The sequence below is a fragment of the Bactrocera oleae genome, chromosome 2 (genome assembly GCF_042242935.1).
Source record: "Bactrocera oleae isolate idBacOlea1 chromosome 2, idBacOlea1, whole genome shotgun sequence".
In the NCBI taxonomy this organism is placed as follows: domain Eukaryota; kingdom Metazoa; phylum Arthropoda; class Insecta; order Diptera; family Tephritidae; genus Bactrocera; species Bactrocera oleae.
The window spans coordinates 24542863-24556847 of NC_091536.1; the positions used below are offsets into that span (position 1 = coordinate 24542863).

The 13985-nt window shown below is 35.3% G+C and overlaps 5 protein-coding genes across 8 annotated transcripts; 3 read left to right on the forward strand and 2 right to left on the reverse strand.

The window, feature by feature from the left end:
• Nucleotides 1-165: 165 nt before the first annotated feature.
• mor (SWI/SNF- related protein mor) lies at nucleotides 166-5036 on the forward strand. 4 transcript variants are annotated; one of them, XM_014233265.3, is made up of 9 exons: nucleotides 167-400; nucleotides 494-619; nucleotides 708-1626; nucleotides 1708-2038; nucleotides 2094-2871; nucleotides 2935-3118; nucleotides 3422-3514; nucleotides 3586-4302; nucleotides 4374-5036. In XM_014233265.3, the coding sequence occupies exons 1-9, from the start codon at nucleotides 284-286 to the stop codon at nucleotides 4526-4528; spliced, it is 3420 nt and encodes a 1139-aa protein (XP_014088740.2). In that variant the 5' UTR covers nucleotides 167-283; the 3' UTR covers nucleotides 4529-5036. The 4 variants fall into 4 exon arrangements, with proteins under 4 accessions (XP_014088741.2, XP_036233174.2, XP_014088740.2 ...); XM_014233264.3 differs by having other exon boundaries at nucleotides 168-400; nucleotides 2935-3157; XM_014233266.3 differs by lacking the exon at nucleotides 3422-3514 and having other exon boundaries at nucleotides 166-400; nucleotides 2935-3157.
• A 1041-nt stretch (nucleotides 5037-6077) lies between these two features.
• Nucleotides 6078-7769, forward strand: Fdh (alcohol dehydrogenase class-3 Fdh). Its single transcript, XM_014233208.3, has 4 exons — nucleotides 6078-6257; nucleotides 6438-6603; nucleotides 6715-7013; nucleotides 7074-7769. Exons 1-4 carry the CDS (start codon nucleotides 6237-6239, stop codon nucleotides 7725-7727), a joined length of 1140 nt encoding a protein of 379 aa, XP_014088683.2. The 5' UTR covers nucleotides 6078-6236; the 3' UTR covers nucleotides 7728-7769.
• A 442-nt stretch (nucleotides 7770-8211) lies between these two features.
• Nucleotides 8212-10275, reverse strand: Seipin (lipid droplet biogenesis associated protein seipin). The gene is made up of 4 exons (XM_014233216.3): nucleotides 10106-10275; nucleotides 9224-9951; nucleotides 8682-9169; nucleotides 8212-8614 (listed from the first exon to the last, which is right to left on the reverse strand). Exons 2-4 carry the CDS (start codon nucleotides 9505-9507, stop codon nucleotides 8277-8279), a joined length of 1110 nt encoding a protein of 369 aa, XP_014088691.1. The 5' UTR covers nucleotides 9508-9951; nucleotides 10106-10275; the 3' UTR covers nucleotides 8212-8276.
• A 373-nt stretch (nucleotides 10276-10648) lies between these two features.
• LOC106616553 (tetraspanin-33) lies at nucleotides 10649-13017 on the forward strand. The gene is made up of 2 exons (XM_014233253.3): nucleotides 10649-11644; nucleotides 11709-13017. The coding sequence occupies exons 1-2, from the start codon at nucleotides 11080-11082 to the stop codon at nucleotides 12032-12034; spliced, it is 891 nt and encodes a 296-aa protein (XP_014088728.2). The 5' UTR covers nucleotides 10649-11079; the 3' UTR covers nucleotides 12035-13017.
• On the reverse strand, nucleotides 12814-13977 carry Pstk (Phosphoseryl tRNA kinase). The gene has a single exon (XM_070112619.1). The coding sequence runs from the start codon at nucleotides 13975-13977 to the stop codon at nucleotides 13114-13116; it is 864 nt and encodes a 287-aa protein (XP_069968720.1). The 3' UTR covers nucleotides 12814-13113.
• Between the last annotated feature and the right edge of the window lie 8 nt (nucleotides 13978-13985).

The following is a 13985-nucleotide window of genomic DNA, read 5'->3' on the forward strand; positions in this document are numbered from 1 at the left end:
AAAATGTTTAACTAAAAAGTACAAAATTTTAAATTTTAGTTTGGGCATAAGTGCAATCATTTAAGCCACTTTTTTCAAGTTGAATAGTCCGGTTAATGCCAATGCGACTCTGTTTCGTTCTCTATATTTGCTATCATTCGTGAGTTCTTCTTCTTCGGCTTATATTTTGTGGTAGTTTTTTTGTTGTCTCCGCTGTGCTTTGTCGTACAAGTCGTGAAAATTATTATTTAAGTTGATATATCTGCATCGGTAAATTTATTCAGGAGTTTTTGTGTATTGTAAAATGAATACTTTAGGTCCGAAAAAGGACGGAAGTCCTAATGTGGAGTTCTTTCAATCTCCAGAATCTCTACAAGGATTCGAAACAATCCGCCTATGGCTACAGAAAAATTGTAAAAAAGTAGGTACAACAACGCGAAAGTGATCAAAAATGGCGCTTGGTTGGCTCACGCGTAGATATTGAATTAACTAAATTTATTAATTTTTGTTGTAGTATTTAGCAAATAATACTGAGACAATTACAAGAGAATCGTTGGCGCAGTTATTAGTACAATTCCTGCAATATGTGGAGGCGAAATTGGGTAAAAATGCACAGGAGCCACCGGCAACACGTATTCCGGTAAGTGGCTTGAATACTGGGTGGTCACCATCATTTACAACTAAAGATGTGTATATATGCGGTTCATGATATCATTCATATCTTATAGATGCGATTATTTATGGATTTTAAACCAGGTGGTGGCCTATGTATCATCTTTAGTACAATGTTTCGATTTCGTGCTGAACAACGCGGCAAAAAATTTGATTTTTCTGTGGGAAAAAACCCACCACGCAAAGATCCAAACATACAATTACTTATTGATATCGAACAAGCACTCGTCGAAGCAAATCTTTACCGTATTCATTACATATACATACGACCGGAAATTAACAAAGAATTAGCTCAGAAGTTAAGAGATATCTTAAGTACCAGGCGCGTGGAGATTGTAACCGACGAAGAAGAAGCTACACACATTATATACCCAGTTGTTGATCCACATCCTGACGAATATGCACGCCCCCTTTTCAAACGTGGTAATCATGTAATGTTACATTGGTATTACTTCCCGGAATCTTACGACTCATGGGCTATAAACTCATTTGATTTACCGGAATATGTACCGGAAAATCCTGAACTACCAGCAGAACAATGCTGGCTTGTCTCTGCATCTTGGATTTTAGACCTAGAACAATATAACGAATGGATGGCTGAAGAAGACTATGAAGTAGATGAAACGGGAAAAAAGAAAACACACAAACATCGTATGTCGGTTGATGATATAATGTCGTTGGGCACAGATGAGAAAAAACGAATGTCGGGTGGTAGTGGCGCAACTACCAAGCAAAAGCGGCGCCGCTCGCCTTCACCAAATACATCCAAGCCTGGCAAACGCAAACGCTCTCCTGCTGTATTACATAAGAAAGCGCGCAATGAAGAGGATGATGAAGATTTGACTCGCGATATGGATGATCCGCCGGCAGAGCCAAATGTGCAAGAGGTAGTGAAATCATCAACGCTACAATCAACTGCTAGTCCAGCACCGGGAGGAAAATCTCGTGCAGACAATGACATGATGCCGATTAAAGGTAACTTTATAACTTACAATATTAAATGAAATGTTAGATTCTCAGTATGAACAATTATACATAAATGTACGAAAATTTCAGGAGGAACCATGACCGATTTGGATGACGAAATGACAGGAGGAAGTGCAGTTCAGGCTCTATCCACGGGCGATGGTGAAAATTCCCAAACTGGCAAAACTAGTGATAACAGTAATACACAAGAGTTCTCTTCCTCTGCTAAAGAAGATATGGAGGACAACGTAACTGAGCAGACACACCACATCATAGTACCCTCATACTCTGCATGGTTTGATTACAACTCAATTCATGTGATTGAAAAGCGCGCCATGTCGGAATTTTTCAATGGCAAAAATAAATCGAAAACCCCTGAAATTTTTATGGCCTATCGTAATTTTATGATTGACACCTACAGGTATTAAAAAAAAATAATAATTTATGCATACGTCAAATAAATGTTATCTATTTAGATTAAATCCTACCGAGTACTTAACCAGCACTGCATGTCGCAGAAATCTTGCTGGGGACGTTTGCGCTATTATGCGTGTACATGCATTCCTAGAGCAATGGGGTCTCATAAACTATCAAATAGACGCAGAGCTACGACCAACTCCAATGGGACCACCGCCAACTTCTCATTTTCATATATTATCAGACACGCCCTCTGGTTTGCAATCTTTGAATCCACAAAAAACACAACAGCCATCAGCAGCAAAAGCTTTGCTTGATTTGGATAAGCCAAAAATAAACAAAGATGGTAAAGAAGTCTCAATAGAAGGAGATAAACCGGCGCTGTTGCCGGGTGGAATAAATATTAAAACTGAAGTTTTCGAGAATGGTAATAACACAGGCCAGCAATTCGGGCTGAAACTAGATCAATATGCAAAGAAGCCTGCGGCAATGAAGAATCGTACAGCAGCTAGTATGACGCGTGAATGGACAGATCAAGAAACATTGCTTTTGCTCGAAGGTCTCGAAATGCATAAAGATGATTGGAATAAAGTTTGTGAACATGTAGGAACGCGTACACAAGATGAATGCATACTACATTTTCTCCGACTACCTATTGAGGACCCTTACTTGGAGGATGATGGAGGATTTTTGGGTCCATTAGGTTGTCAACCCATACCATTTAGTAAATCTGGCAATCCAATTATGTCGACGGTGGCGTTTTTAGCTTCAGTAGTTGATCCTCGCGTAGCAGCAGCTGCTGCAAAGGCTGCCATGGAAGAATTCGCCGCCATAAAGGTATTCACATTAACAATCGTTTAAGTAACACATATTTATACCTATTATAATGTTTGCTTTTAGGACGAAGTACCCGCTACTATAATGGATAATCATATGAAAAACGTGGAGAAAGCGTCAGCTGGTGGAAAATTCAATCCATCTTTCGGACTATCCAACACCGGCATAGCCGGCACTGGGGCTGACAAAGAGGATGACGAGGCCCATACAGTAGGAACTGGGACTGCGACCATGCCAGTTAACACAGGTGCGGTAGATGAAGAAATGAAGGATGTTTCGAAAAAAGGTGACATACTTGTGGTTTTTGTTGTTTTTATACTATTTCATTTAATTTCTTCCAATAAATTGACATTTTACAAGTTTCTCTTCGATCTTACGGTAAAAAACATTTTTTTTCTTTCTATTTTTTCGGCTTTATGTTTAATCACCAATATCTGCATCACGCTCTACCCATTGCTCTTGTTTCTTATGATTTTTTCGTGTATATTCAAAATCTTGCATGATCTAAATATGAACTTTGCACGTTACAACATATTCAACAAAATTACAGACGACAATAAAACACATTCAAACGAGGCTAATAAGACAGAGAAGCAAAATAATGAAACAGAATCTGAACAGAAACCAGAAAATGATTCCAGAAGTACTATATACTACATATACAAAATTCTGCAAATATTCTACCCACAATTTCACTTTCGGTTTCTTTTATAGATGGTACAGAGAATAAAATTGAAGACACTAATGACACAGATACAACGTCAAAAGATCCTGATATCGTAAAGCAACAAATATTCAACGAGGCTAACGTTCAAACCGCTGCAGCCGCAGCATTGGCTTCAGCAGCTGTAAAGGCCAAGCACTTAGCCGCCTTGGAAGAGCGCAAAATTAAATCGTTAGTCGCATTACTTGTGGAAACGCAAATGAAGAAATTAGAAATAAAACTACGACATTTTGAAGAGCTGGAAACAACAATGGAGCGCGAACGTGAGGGATTAGAGTATCAGCGCCAACAGCTTATAACCGAACGCCAACAATTTCATTTGGAACAATTGAAAGCTGCAGAATTTCGAGCACGTCAGCAAGCCCACCATCGTCTACAATTAGAACAGCAATGGCAAGGAACTACTGGCGTAAACGCCGCAGGCAATGGTTCACTTACTGGTAATTCTAATGCAACACTCGGTGGTGTCAGTAATGCACCGCCTACGCAAGGCCATCCAATAGTGAGTGGGGCCAGCAGCGTGGCCGCCGGTGGATCGCTTGCAACAAATGTTAGTAGTGTTGGGTCTCAAAACGCAACAGCTGCTGTTCAAGGTGGTAGCACTCAAACATCTATTGGCAACACCTCACAACCAGCTACGGCTGCACCGCTGACTTTACCTGCAACTATCGCTTCGTCTGCACAACAACAAGCGCCAACTCCAATGGGTTTGTGGAACAAATAACAAATATTCATTAGTAAATAAAACGTTAACCGATTTGAGTTTTTTAATCAACAGATACTACCACAACTACTTCTATAATCCCTACAACTGGCGTAGAGGGAGCTACAATCACGGGCCAGACAATTTTGTCACCGCCAAGCGGGTCAACAAGCGTGCCATCTGCAAATGCACAACCAACTGGTCTCTCTCCAGCAGTACCACCATCATAAACTATACACAACACGACAGTTGGATTTACGTAACCGGAATGGACCCGGATTTTTATCCAGCCAAAGACTGTCAACCCGGCAGCATTCCTCAAAATTGCTTCAGGAATATTTTGCCGCTCCAACAACAACAACATACACAATTTTTTCCATGAATTTTCGATAACTATATAATCTTCATTAAGTTATTTCTTACAAATACTATATAACATTATGTTCAAATCGTAAATTTTTATGTTTTCTTATGATTTTTAATTTTAAATAATGTTGTATCAAGCATGCATTGTTTTCATTTAGAAATAATGAACTACAAAATTTAGGTGTAAAAAACATCGCACAATGCTTTGATAGGTATACATATAATTGCCCAGTAGCACGTAAATTTACTACTTAAAGGAGGGCTAATAATTGCAACTTCATTGGAATTTTGTGAAAATAAATAAAAATCACATATATAATTATCATAGTATTATGATATTGAATAATCCCAATAAAAGTCATATGCTCATCTAATTTTATTTAAAATCTTTGCTACACTTCTTGATCTCAGAAACTGTGCTTTGTCGTACAAGTCGTGAAAATTATTATTTAAGTTGATATATCTTCTTGATCTCAGAAACAATGATTATACCTTATACAGGGTACATATAATATTATTAAGTTTGCCTCTTAAGTTTGAAATATGAGCTGAGTCGATTTAGCCATGTCGGTCCGTCTGTATATACGTGAATAAGTGTCTCAGTTTTGGAACTTTGCACACGTCTTTCTCCTCAGGAAGGTGCTTATTTGACAGAACCACCGATATCCGACGGCTATAGTAAATACCTGCCATCCGAGCTAAAGGATGATCATGTCCTTATAGTTTTTTGTTTGACGAAGTGTCTTCACAAAATTTGGCATTTTTGTTTAAGACAACGGTGCAATCTTCGAAAAAATTGTTCTGATCAGATCACTATAGCATGTAGCTGCCATCAAAATCAAGTTCTTGTATAGATACTTTTTTGTTGTTTTTGTATATTTGTATTTTTTAAAACTTTATTCAAACATACATCCGTCCAATTTTTGTAATTTCATACCAGAACTTGCTTCACGCCGCTTTTGCGCTATTTCTGAATATATTGGTTAATATTACCCCATCCAATTAAACCCATCAGTGATAGAACTGTTGAATACTCTAACGTTTAAAAGGTCAGTGATACCACTGGAACTAATGTATGTACATATATATGTAGAGCCCCAAAATTTTTCCCTTCACCTATTTAAAATAATTTCAAGAGTAACTGGTAATGAGGTCCTAATTAAGAGCGCCTTAATATAAACAAATATACTAAATAAATTATTTAATCTTAAGAAAATCATAAACACTACCAATTATCTCAAACGATAGTCTCAGGAGAGCAGCTCCATGAACACACATCGTAATGTATAATATATGAATGTATAAGTATGTACACATACGGTAATCAGCTCATATACATGTGTATAAATATATACTTATATCCGAATGAAAAGTTCGTGCTTCTACTTTGAACCGGTCGCCGATTGTGGTCATGTATTTGTTCTGTACAGTCGCATTTTTCGCCGCATAGCTAACTACTGTTCATTCACGATCATCACTTCATTTTACGTTTTCACTTGAAAAGGGCTCGCCGTAATTAATTTCTAAATAGCTGTAATTGTGAAATCATCTAATATACCTCTCTACTGAAATATGTCAGCGACTGAAGGCAGAGTATGTAAATAATTGTGATATTCGCTGCAATGTAGACACCTACATAATTATGTACATAAATTCATTTTAGAGAATACCATATGTTTTTAGCATGCATACATGGTTATGTATAAAGATTGTACATACATATGTATGTATATAAATATATATGAGTTATAATATAAATTTGATAATTTCAAGGTTATCACTTGCAAAGCTGCTATTGCTTGGGAAGCTAAAAAACCGCTTGTCATTGAAGATGTGGAGGTAGCACCACCCAAATCGCATGAAGTGCGAATTAAGATCATTGCTTCCGGAGTATGTCACACCGACGCGTACACTTTAGGTGGATTTGACCCAGAGGGAGGTTAGTAGAGTATTAATAATTATTTATTAACTCGACGACTTTTAAATTTCAATTGTAACATCAACTATTTTCAAATAACTACTAAAATAAGCTTTTCCTACTTCCATTTAGTGTTTCCGGTTATACTCGGGCATGAGGGTGCTGGCATTGTAGAGAGCGTTGGTGAAGGAGTTACTGCATTCAAGGCGGGCGATCATGTTGTTCCGCTTTACATTCCACAGTGTAATGAATGTAAGTTCTGTCAAAGCAACAAAACAAATCTCTGCCAGAAGATACGTATTACACAAGGACAAGGCTTGTTACCAGACGGAACATCGCGTTTCACATGTAAGGGAAAGAAGGTATTTCACTTCATGGGCACCTCAACGTTCTCACAATACACAGTGGTCGCAGATATTTCGCTTTGCAAGGTGTGTGAAAAAATGTTACCAAAATTCGATCCAATACTAATTTAATATACCAATAATTAGGTGGACAAAGAGGCACCACTTGATAAGATTGGACTTCTGGGTTGCGGTATTCCTACAGGCTATGGTGCAGCTATTAATACTGCCAAAGTGGAACCAGGTAGCATTTGTGGAATATGGGGTCTAGGCGCTGTTGGGCTAGCAACTGCTATGGGATGCCGAAAAGCTGGTGCTTCTAAAATTTATGGCATCGATATTAACCCCGATAAATTCGAAATTGCCAAAAGATTCGGTGTAACGGACTTTATCAATCCCAAAGATGTGGCCGATAAAGGACCAATACAAAATTATATAATAGACCTTTTAGATGGTGGTTTTGATTACACTTTTGAATGCATTGGAAACGTAAACACCATGCGTGCTGCATTGGAGGCGACTCACAAAGGATGGGGTACATCTGTTATTATTGGCGTTGCAGCTGCTGGTCAAGAAATCAGTACGCGTCCATTTCAATTGGTTGTTGGTCGGACATGGAAGGGTACAGCTTTTGGCGGTTGGAAAAGTGTTTCAGATGTGCCAAAATTAGTACAGGAATATTTGAGTAAAGAACTGTTGGTCGATGAATTTATCACGCACACTATGGACTTGGAAGCCATCAACGAAGCGTTTGATTTGATGCATGCCGGAAAAAGCATCCGCGCAATTGTAAAATTGTAGAAACATTAATGGAAAATTTTTAATAAAGCAGAAATAACTATATTATTTTACTTTTATGTTTAGATACATAGTATTTCTTACCACCTTTTAAATTACCAACTAAAGGACCAGAAACTTTACAAATTGTTTCACGAAAAATCTTTAAAAAAATTATCGTACCCTCGTTTTCCTACCATAATAAATAAATAATAATATCCAATAGTGGTCCGATCTGAACAATTTCTGCGAAGGGTGTTTCTGACTTTTCCTTCTGAGTGTTACAAACGTCTTGGCTAACTTAATATACCCTGTTCGGGGTGTTAAAGTATTACTGAACTAATATGTAAAAAAATTAATATTAGAAGAAACAGAATACAGTTTTGATAAGACTTACTGTGCGTATATATATATATATATATATATATACATACATGTTTACAAATATATTTATATATCAATAACTTCATCTTACAACTATTTAAAATAATATAAAGCCAAATTCAACATCAGTCCAAATGCTATATTATATTCTTCATAATTAATGCAATAAGCTTCAATGGCTGCAGGGGCTTAAAATGCTTCTTGCATTCTACGCTGGTGCACTTGCTGTCCCTCATTGCTTCTTTGTGGTTTACTACCTAGCAGTTCTTCTTTGCTGCTACTCCGACTGTCACTGCTACCGCCTATCTCATCTATTTCCGAGGCGTTGGATTTGTCATCCAGAAAGCTCAAATCCTCATCATCCCTAAAGCCGCTCTTTGACTTAATCGCCTTACTAGCTTTGCCTTGTAAAGTTTCAGTTATGCGCCCGTATTTTTTACGCAAATTATGCAGCCAAGTTGTATCAGACCAATGATACCAACTGAGTAGGAATATCACCAAAATGAAGAACAAATTGGTACTTATTGCTGTTAAAGAATTTAAATAGGTAAAATATGCGAGCACATCAAATTTAATTCAAAAAATATATCTTACCAATTACAGCTGACAGTATTGGCCAATTGTACATTATATATCTCAGTCCGGTAAAATCTGCGACTATATGCAGTGAAACTGAGTAAAATTGAATTTTTTGTGATTGAATTTCTACGTAGACGTCAGTAATTGGGTGTTGTCGCTCTTCTAAATAATTCGCAAATACTTCTACAGGCACACGTTGAAATTCTTCTTTTAAGCCGAGCACATACAATGGACTGAGTGCCCATGTACTAATTGTACGGATAAGTGGTGAGCGGTAACGCATCATAGCTGAGCGACAGGATTGGCCACGTAGTAGAGCATTGGTGTCGCGCATTTCGCCGCAAACCATAAACATACCTAATTCTAAATTCTGCGGTGATTCTGGCATTTCAATCTGCACAACTACTCGATATGCTTGGCCTACCATCAATAGTTGTTGCTTCTTTGTAAGCGAAACATGTGCGTGTGGAAATGTACATGGGGTCGTAGAATCCAAGCACGATCTGATAAATATTAAAATAACTTCAACTTTATGATTGGTAATAATGTTCACTTACTTGAACTGCATGTGAACTGGTCTTGTATGTGATATAGCCGGCATATACGTATAATAGAAGGTAACATACATGAATACTGCTATCCAAATTATTAATACCACCGCAAATGCAATTAAGCCCAAACGTAGAACCAATTCTTTCATTGTGCCAACCTTTTCATCAGCTCTGCTCTTAATACCATCGTATACATTGTATCCCAACTTGAGTGCCGGACGTATAAATAAACGGCGCCCCAAACCCGAAGGATCAAGGAGGAAAACAATGAATCGCAATATAAAATTCATTTCGTATATAAATGGTTCTAGTGTGAAACTATTATTTCTTGTTGAGTATAGATCCGTATGTAAACTATACGCACTACGCTGATGTACAAACTAAATCGAGCTCAGTTGTATTCAATACGTATATGAATTTTTCTTTCTTTTTGTTTTATGTAAGCGCAACTTGTTTGTGGTAGATTAGATTTTGGTAAGTTTAATTGTTTCGATTATCAACTTTGTTTTGCTTTATCAGTTAGTGAGGACATGGTACAATTGACATCTTTCACTTTGCAGCTCTCCTTTGCCCAGTCTTAAATGCAATGCTTATACACTTTAGAATTATGACTCAATTTGTTCGATATCTCAGTACATCCATTTCAACGGTCGTTAACAAATTTCGATATGGTATATTAACGATTGTATGTATGAATGGTAATTAACTATATTAAAATATAATTTTATTTGGTTCTGTTAATAAAAAAGAAAATCATTAGAAGAGGGGAAATCTAGAGCGAAACTAATATTATTTTGTTTATCCCTGACTTTGTTGTTAAGTTTTTGGGTCATTTTTTACTAATGAATATAATAGTAATTAAATTGAAAATCAATTTCAAATTTTTACCCTATCGTTTAGGTTCGATCCAATATGTTCCTTCCAATTCTTTTTTAATTTCCACGATAAACATATGTATATATATGTGTTGTTGTTTAGTGTTCTCATACAGGATTGAAAAATAAAATTGTTCAGATACTTAAATAGGTATATTTCCAAACTCTTCACACTTTGAGCTATTATCTTTTTCAGCTCCTTTGTACAAATATATGGGTTTTTTCATATTATAAACAACAACAGATTATTTACCTACCTATATTTCTAACATCACATTATACATACGTCTGTACTAAATTAAATGGTAAATATATTTTTTTACTGTTTTTATTTTATTATATATGCGCGAACTAAACGAGCAAAAAAATGTTTCAAAATTACGAAATACATTTTTTGACCAGATTTTTTAGGATTTAAGATTATACAATGAATCTTTCTATTGGTAGATTTTAATAAAATATCCTCAATCTCTCTGGTAAAATAAAATGCTTATTAAAAATTAAATATCGTGATCACCCTATGCCAGAAATTAATTTTTAATAAAAAGCGCCTCCGTCTTTACTTGTCAAAGCGATTTGATTGAGATAAGGATTTCATTTCGGAAACATAAAGAAATTAAAGTTTTCACATATGGTTTAATAAATATAAATTTTTTTATAGAAATATACGTCCGTATTTTTTTAAGTTTTAGGCATATAAAACGTTTGTCATGAAATTACGAGTACAGAAAAGAGGACGGAAGCGAAGTGTATAAGATATGTTGCTAAAGAAAAAGTGTAAAAAATATGTGTCCGGGTTTAATTTAGATATAAGCACCACAAATATTTTGTCACAAGTTTGAACAAACTTAAAGTAAAAAAATAAATATTAATAAGGAAGGAGAGAAATTGATTAAGGCATCTGAGACTATTTGGACAAGTGGCTCACAACAAAACCAACACCAGCGTTGCTTTAAAGTTTTGAGACAAAAATAATCCATTGTAGCTATGAGTAATTATCGTCACCATGGAGGAGGCGGTGGCTATAGTGGAATCGAAATCCGAAACATGCATCCACGAATCTCTCAAAATTTCACTTACGTTAGTTCATGTGTTAAATATCTAATCTTCATGCTAAATTTCATATTCTGGCTTTCGGGAGGATTATTGCTGAGTATCGGTCTTTATGCTTTTATGGACAAATGGGAAGCTACTGGATGGGTTCGTCTTGAAACATTTTACGATGTAGTACTTAACATCTCTTTAGTAATGATGCTGACTGGAATACTTATTTCTGTAGTCAGTTTTGCTGGTTGCCTTGGTGCGCTGCGTGAAAATACATGTTTACTAAAATTCTATACTATGTGCTTACTAATGTTTTTTCTTTTGGAATTGGCCATTGCCATAATGGGATTTGTTTTTCCACATAATATGAATTCTTTCCTGGAAGACAAATTCACTGATAAAATTATACATTCGTATCGTGATGACCCAGATTTACAAAATCTTATCGATTTTGCACAACTTGAATTTAAATGCTGTGGATTAAGCAACTCTGGATATCAAGACTGGAGTAAGTGTTATTTTCTTTTTATTTCCACACTGTTCGACATTAATTTCAATACATTTTTGTTTAGGCAAGAATGAGTATTTCAACTGCTCATCACCATCAGTTGAGCGTTGCGGCGTTCCATATAGTTGTTGTATTAACGCAACTGACATCAGTTCGGGTTTGGTTAACATTATGTGCGGTTATGGCGTTCAAGAACACTCCGTTGCGGCAGCCAGCAAACGCATCTGGACTAGTGGTTGTATTGAGATTGTTCGTGTTTGGGCAGAACGAAACTTATATACTATAGCAGGCATTGCTCTAGGAGTTGCTCTAATACAACTTTTTATCATATATTTAGCTAAAACTCTAGAAGGGCAAATAGATCTGCAGAAATCGCGTTGGAATGCGTGAGTTCTTTTAATGTGAAAAAATATATTGAGTGCGTTTGGTAGGTATATTTCCATATCGTAAACATGTAAACTTTCCATTTTTATTGGTATGTTAGTTATTTAAACAAATAGTGTTTATAATTTTTATATAAATTTTGAATAGAGAGTATATAAGACAGTATGTTGCTCTTTTCGCTCAAAAGTATATTGATAATATTGAATTTAAAACGCATTTAATACATTTTTTTTACAATAAATCACAAACGAGTGAAATAGTTTTTATCGTACAAATCGTGTTCAGGGGTATTTGTACGTTATGATGACACGTTGGTGCTGCATTTAGCATTTCCAGCATTTTCTTAGTCTAGTACTAAAAATAGATTGCCACAAAAAATACTTCTTCTAACTTTGATTTTAATCTTATTTTTTATTATTCTCGAATGTATGCAATAATATTTGTAAGTAATTTTGACTACTATATCTATGTATTACTGCAAATTGCAAAAACACTCCTATGTGTATGTGTTCATTATAATCATTGCATATTAAATTATATTTATAATATACAAATACCTTTTATAATTTGGCACTCACTAATAGAAATATACAGATATCGATATAAAGAATCTCAAAATTAATTAAATCATTAGATCATCTCCAAAATTTTTAGTGGGCCCTGATTACAAAAACAGTTGGATCGATAGAAATTCATAATTTCAAATACGTATGAACGACATTTGATTTAATTGAAATAAATCTAACTCAGAATTTTAGCAAAGGGACCCCCAAAAATTCGGTTGATTAAGAAAAATAATTTGCTTACAAGCAAGCAGTTTTTTTTAACTGTGTAGCATAGTTTAACAAAAGTGTCAGTAAATTATTATATGTAATATTATCGTTTTATATAAATTTAGTATATTCTTTAAATTTATATATACCAAATAATTCAAAGCAATGCTTTAATGATATAGAGTTTGTCTTTATGCAATAAAAATTATAAACCTATCATTTTGTTTAAATGCGATTATAAAGCGAATAAGCACATATTTAGTTTTTAAGTTACTTATTAAAAACAAATTTGCATTATTCTTTACTCCAAAGTTAGTTCAATAAATGTACATACATGTTCAAGTCATCAATACTTATCGACTCCTTTTCAGTCTTTTTTCTGACTTCTTGGAGTAATTTCTTACGCTTAGCGATCAGCATTTTAGACTTTTTTGACCGCTCAGCTAAATCATTCTCCAACTGCAATATTTCACTTATTCTTTTTCGTAGTAGCAAATCAAGTTGATGCAGCAATGACATCATTGTTTCAGTAGTAACACATTGCGACAGAGGTTGTAGTATTTTATCAAGCGATTTAGAGAAAAACCCCAAAATACTAGCTTTCTTTATAGTAAAGTTGTCACATTCCTCCAGGAATAAGGTGTTTTCTTCCCAGCGATGCTTTGCTGAATTGGGTATCTCTAGTCTTCTTCCCATTCGTTGCAAAATTTCTTCTGACACTCGCTCATTATCTGGCCTTGCACTATTTCGACCTAATGCCAATTTTAAATCACACTCTAAGTAAATTTGTGCATAAGCACACTTGTTCTGCCTGCACAATTGATACAATTTATATCTCATACTACGATAGTAATTATTATCATCACATAGAATTATGAAATCGTGGCAATTTACATTTTCAGATAACTTTACAGATTTAATGATATCTCTTGCTATATAGGCGTTTTCATTTAATTCACATATAAGCAAGTTTATAGTTTCCAAGATTTTGCTACGTTGCAATTTTAATTCTATTTCTGCATTAAGAGTATGTTCTTGTGCTGGCAGAAAATCGTCATAACAAAGATGAATGACGTTGAACTGTTGTTGAGGGATCGACAAGATCCAACTACTAAATGTACTTTTTCCAGCAGCTGGTAAACCAATTAAGGCTACGAGGCAAATACGTGTCGACATGAATGGAG

Excerpts from the sequence above, each read along its gene's own strand:
- mor (XM_014233264.3), top strand. The coding sequence starts at position 284 with ATGAATACTTTAGGTCCGAAAAAGGACGGAAGTCCTAATGTGGAGTTC. Across the intron at positions 620-707 it reads CACCGGCAACACGTATTCCG|ATGCGATTATTTATGGATTT; the intron begins GTAAGTGGCTTG and ends CATATCTTATAG. Across the intron at positions 2,872-2,934 it reads AAGAATTCGCCGCCATAAAG|GACGAAGTACCCGCTACTAT; the intron begins GTATTCACATTA and ends GTTTGCTTTTAG.
- Fdh (XM_014233208.3), top strand. The coding sequence starts at position 6,237 with ATGTCAGCGACTGAAGGCAGA. Across the intron at positions 6,258-6,437 it reads TGTCAGCGACTGAAGGCAGA|GTTATCACTTGCAAAGCTGC; the intron begins GTATGTAAATAA and ends GATAATTTCAAG. Across the intron at positions 6,604-6,714 it reads TGGATTTGACCCAGAGGGAG|TGTTTCCGGTTATACTCGGG; the intron begins GTTAGTAGAGTA and ends ACTTCCATTTAG.
- Seipin (XM_014233216.3), bottom strand. The coding sequence starts at position 9,507 with ATGAATTTTATATTGCGATTCATTGTTTTCCTCCTTGATCCTTCGGGT. Across the intron at positions 9,170-9,223 it reads CCAGTTCACATGCAGTTCAA|ATCGTGCTTGGATTCTACGA; the intron begins GTAAGTGAACAT and ends AATATTTATCAG. Across the intron at positions 8,615-8,681 it reads AATACTGTCAGCTGTAATTG|CAATAAGTACCAATTTGTTC; the intron begins GTAAGATATATT and ends ATTCTTTAACAG.
- LOC106616553 (XM_014233253.3), top strand. The coding sequence starts at position 11,080 with ATGAGTAATTATCGTCACCATGGAGGAGGCGGTGGCTATAGTGGAATC. Across the intron at positions 11,645-11,708 it reads CTCTGGATATCAAGACTGGA|GCAAGAATGAGTATTTCAAC; the intron begins GTAAGTGTTATT and ends ATTTTTGTTTAG.
- Pstk (XM_070112619.1), bottom strand. The coding sequence starts at position 13,977 with ATGTCGACACGTATTTGCCTCGTAGCCTTAATTGGTTTACCAGCTGCT.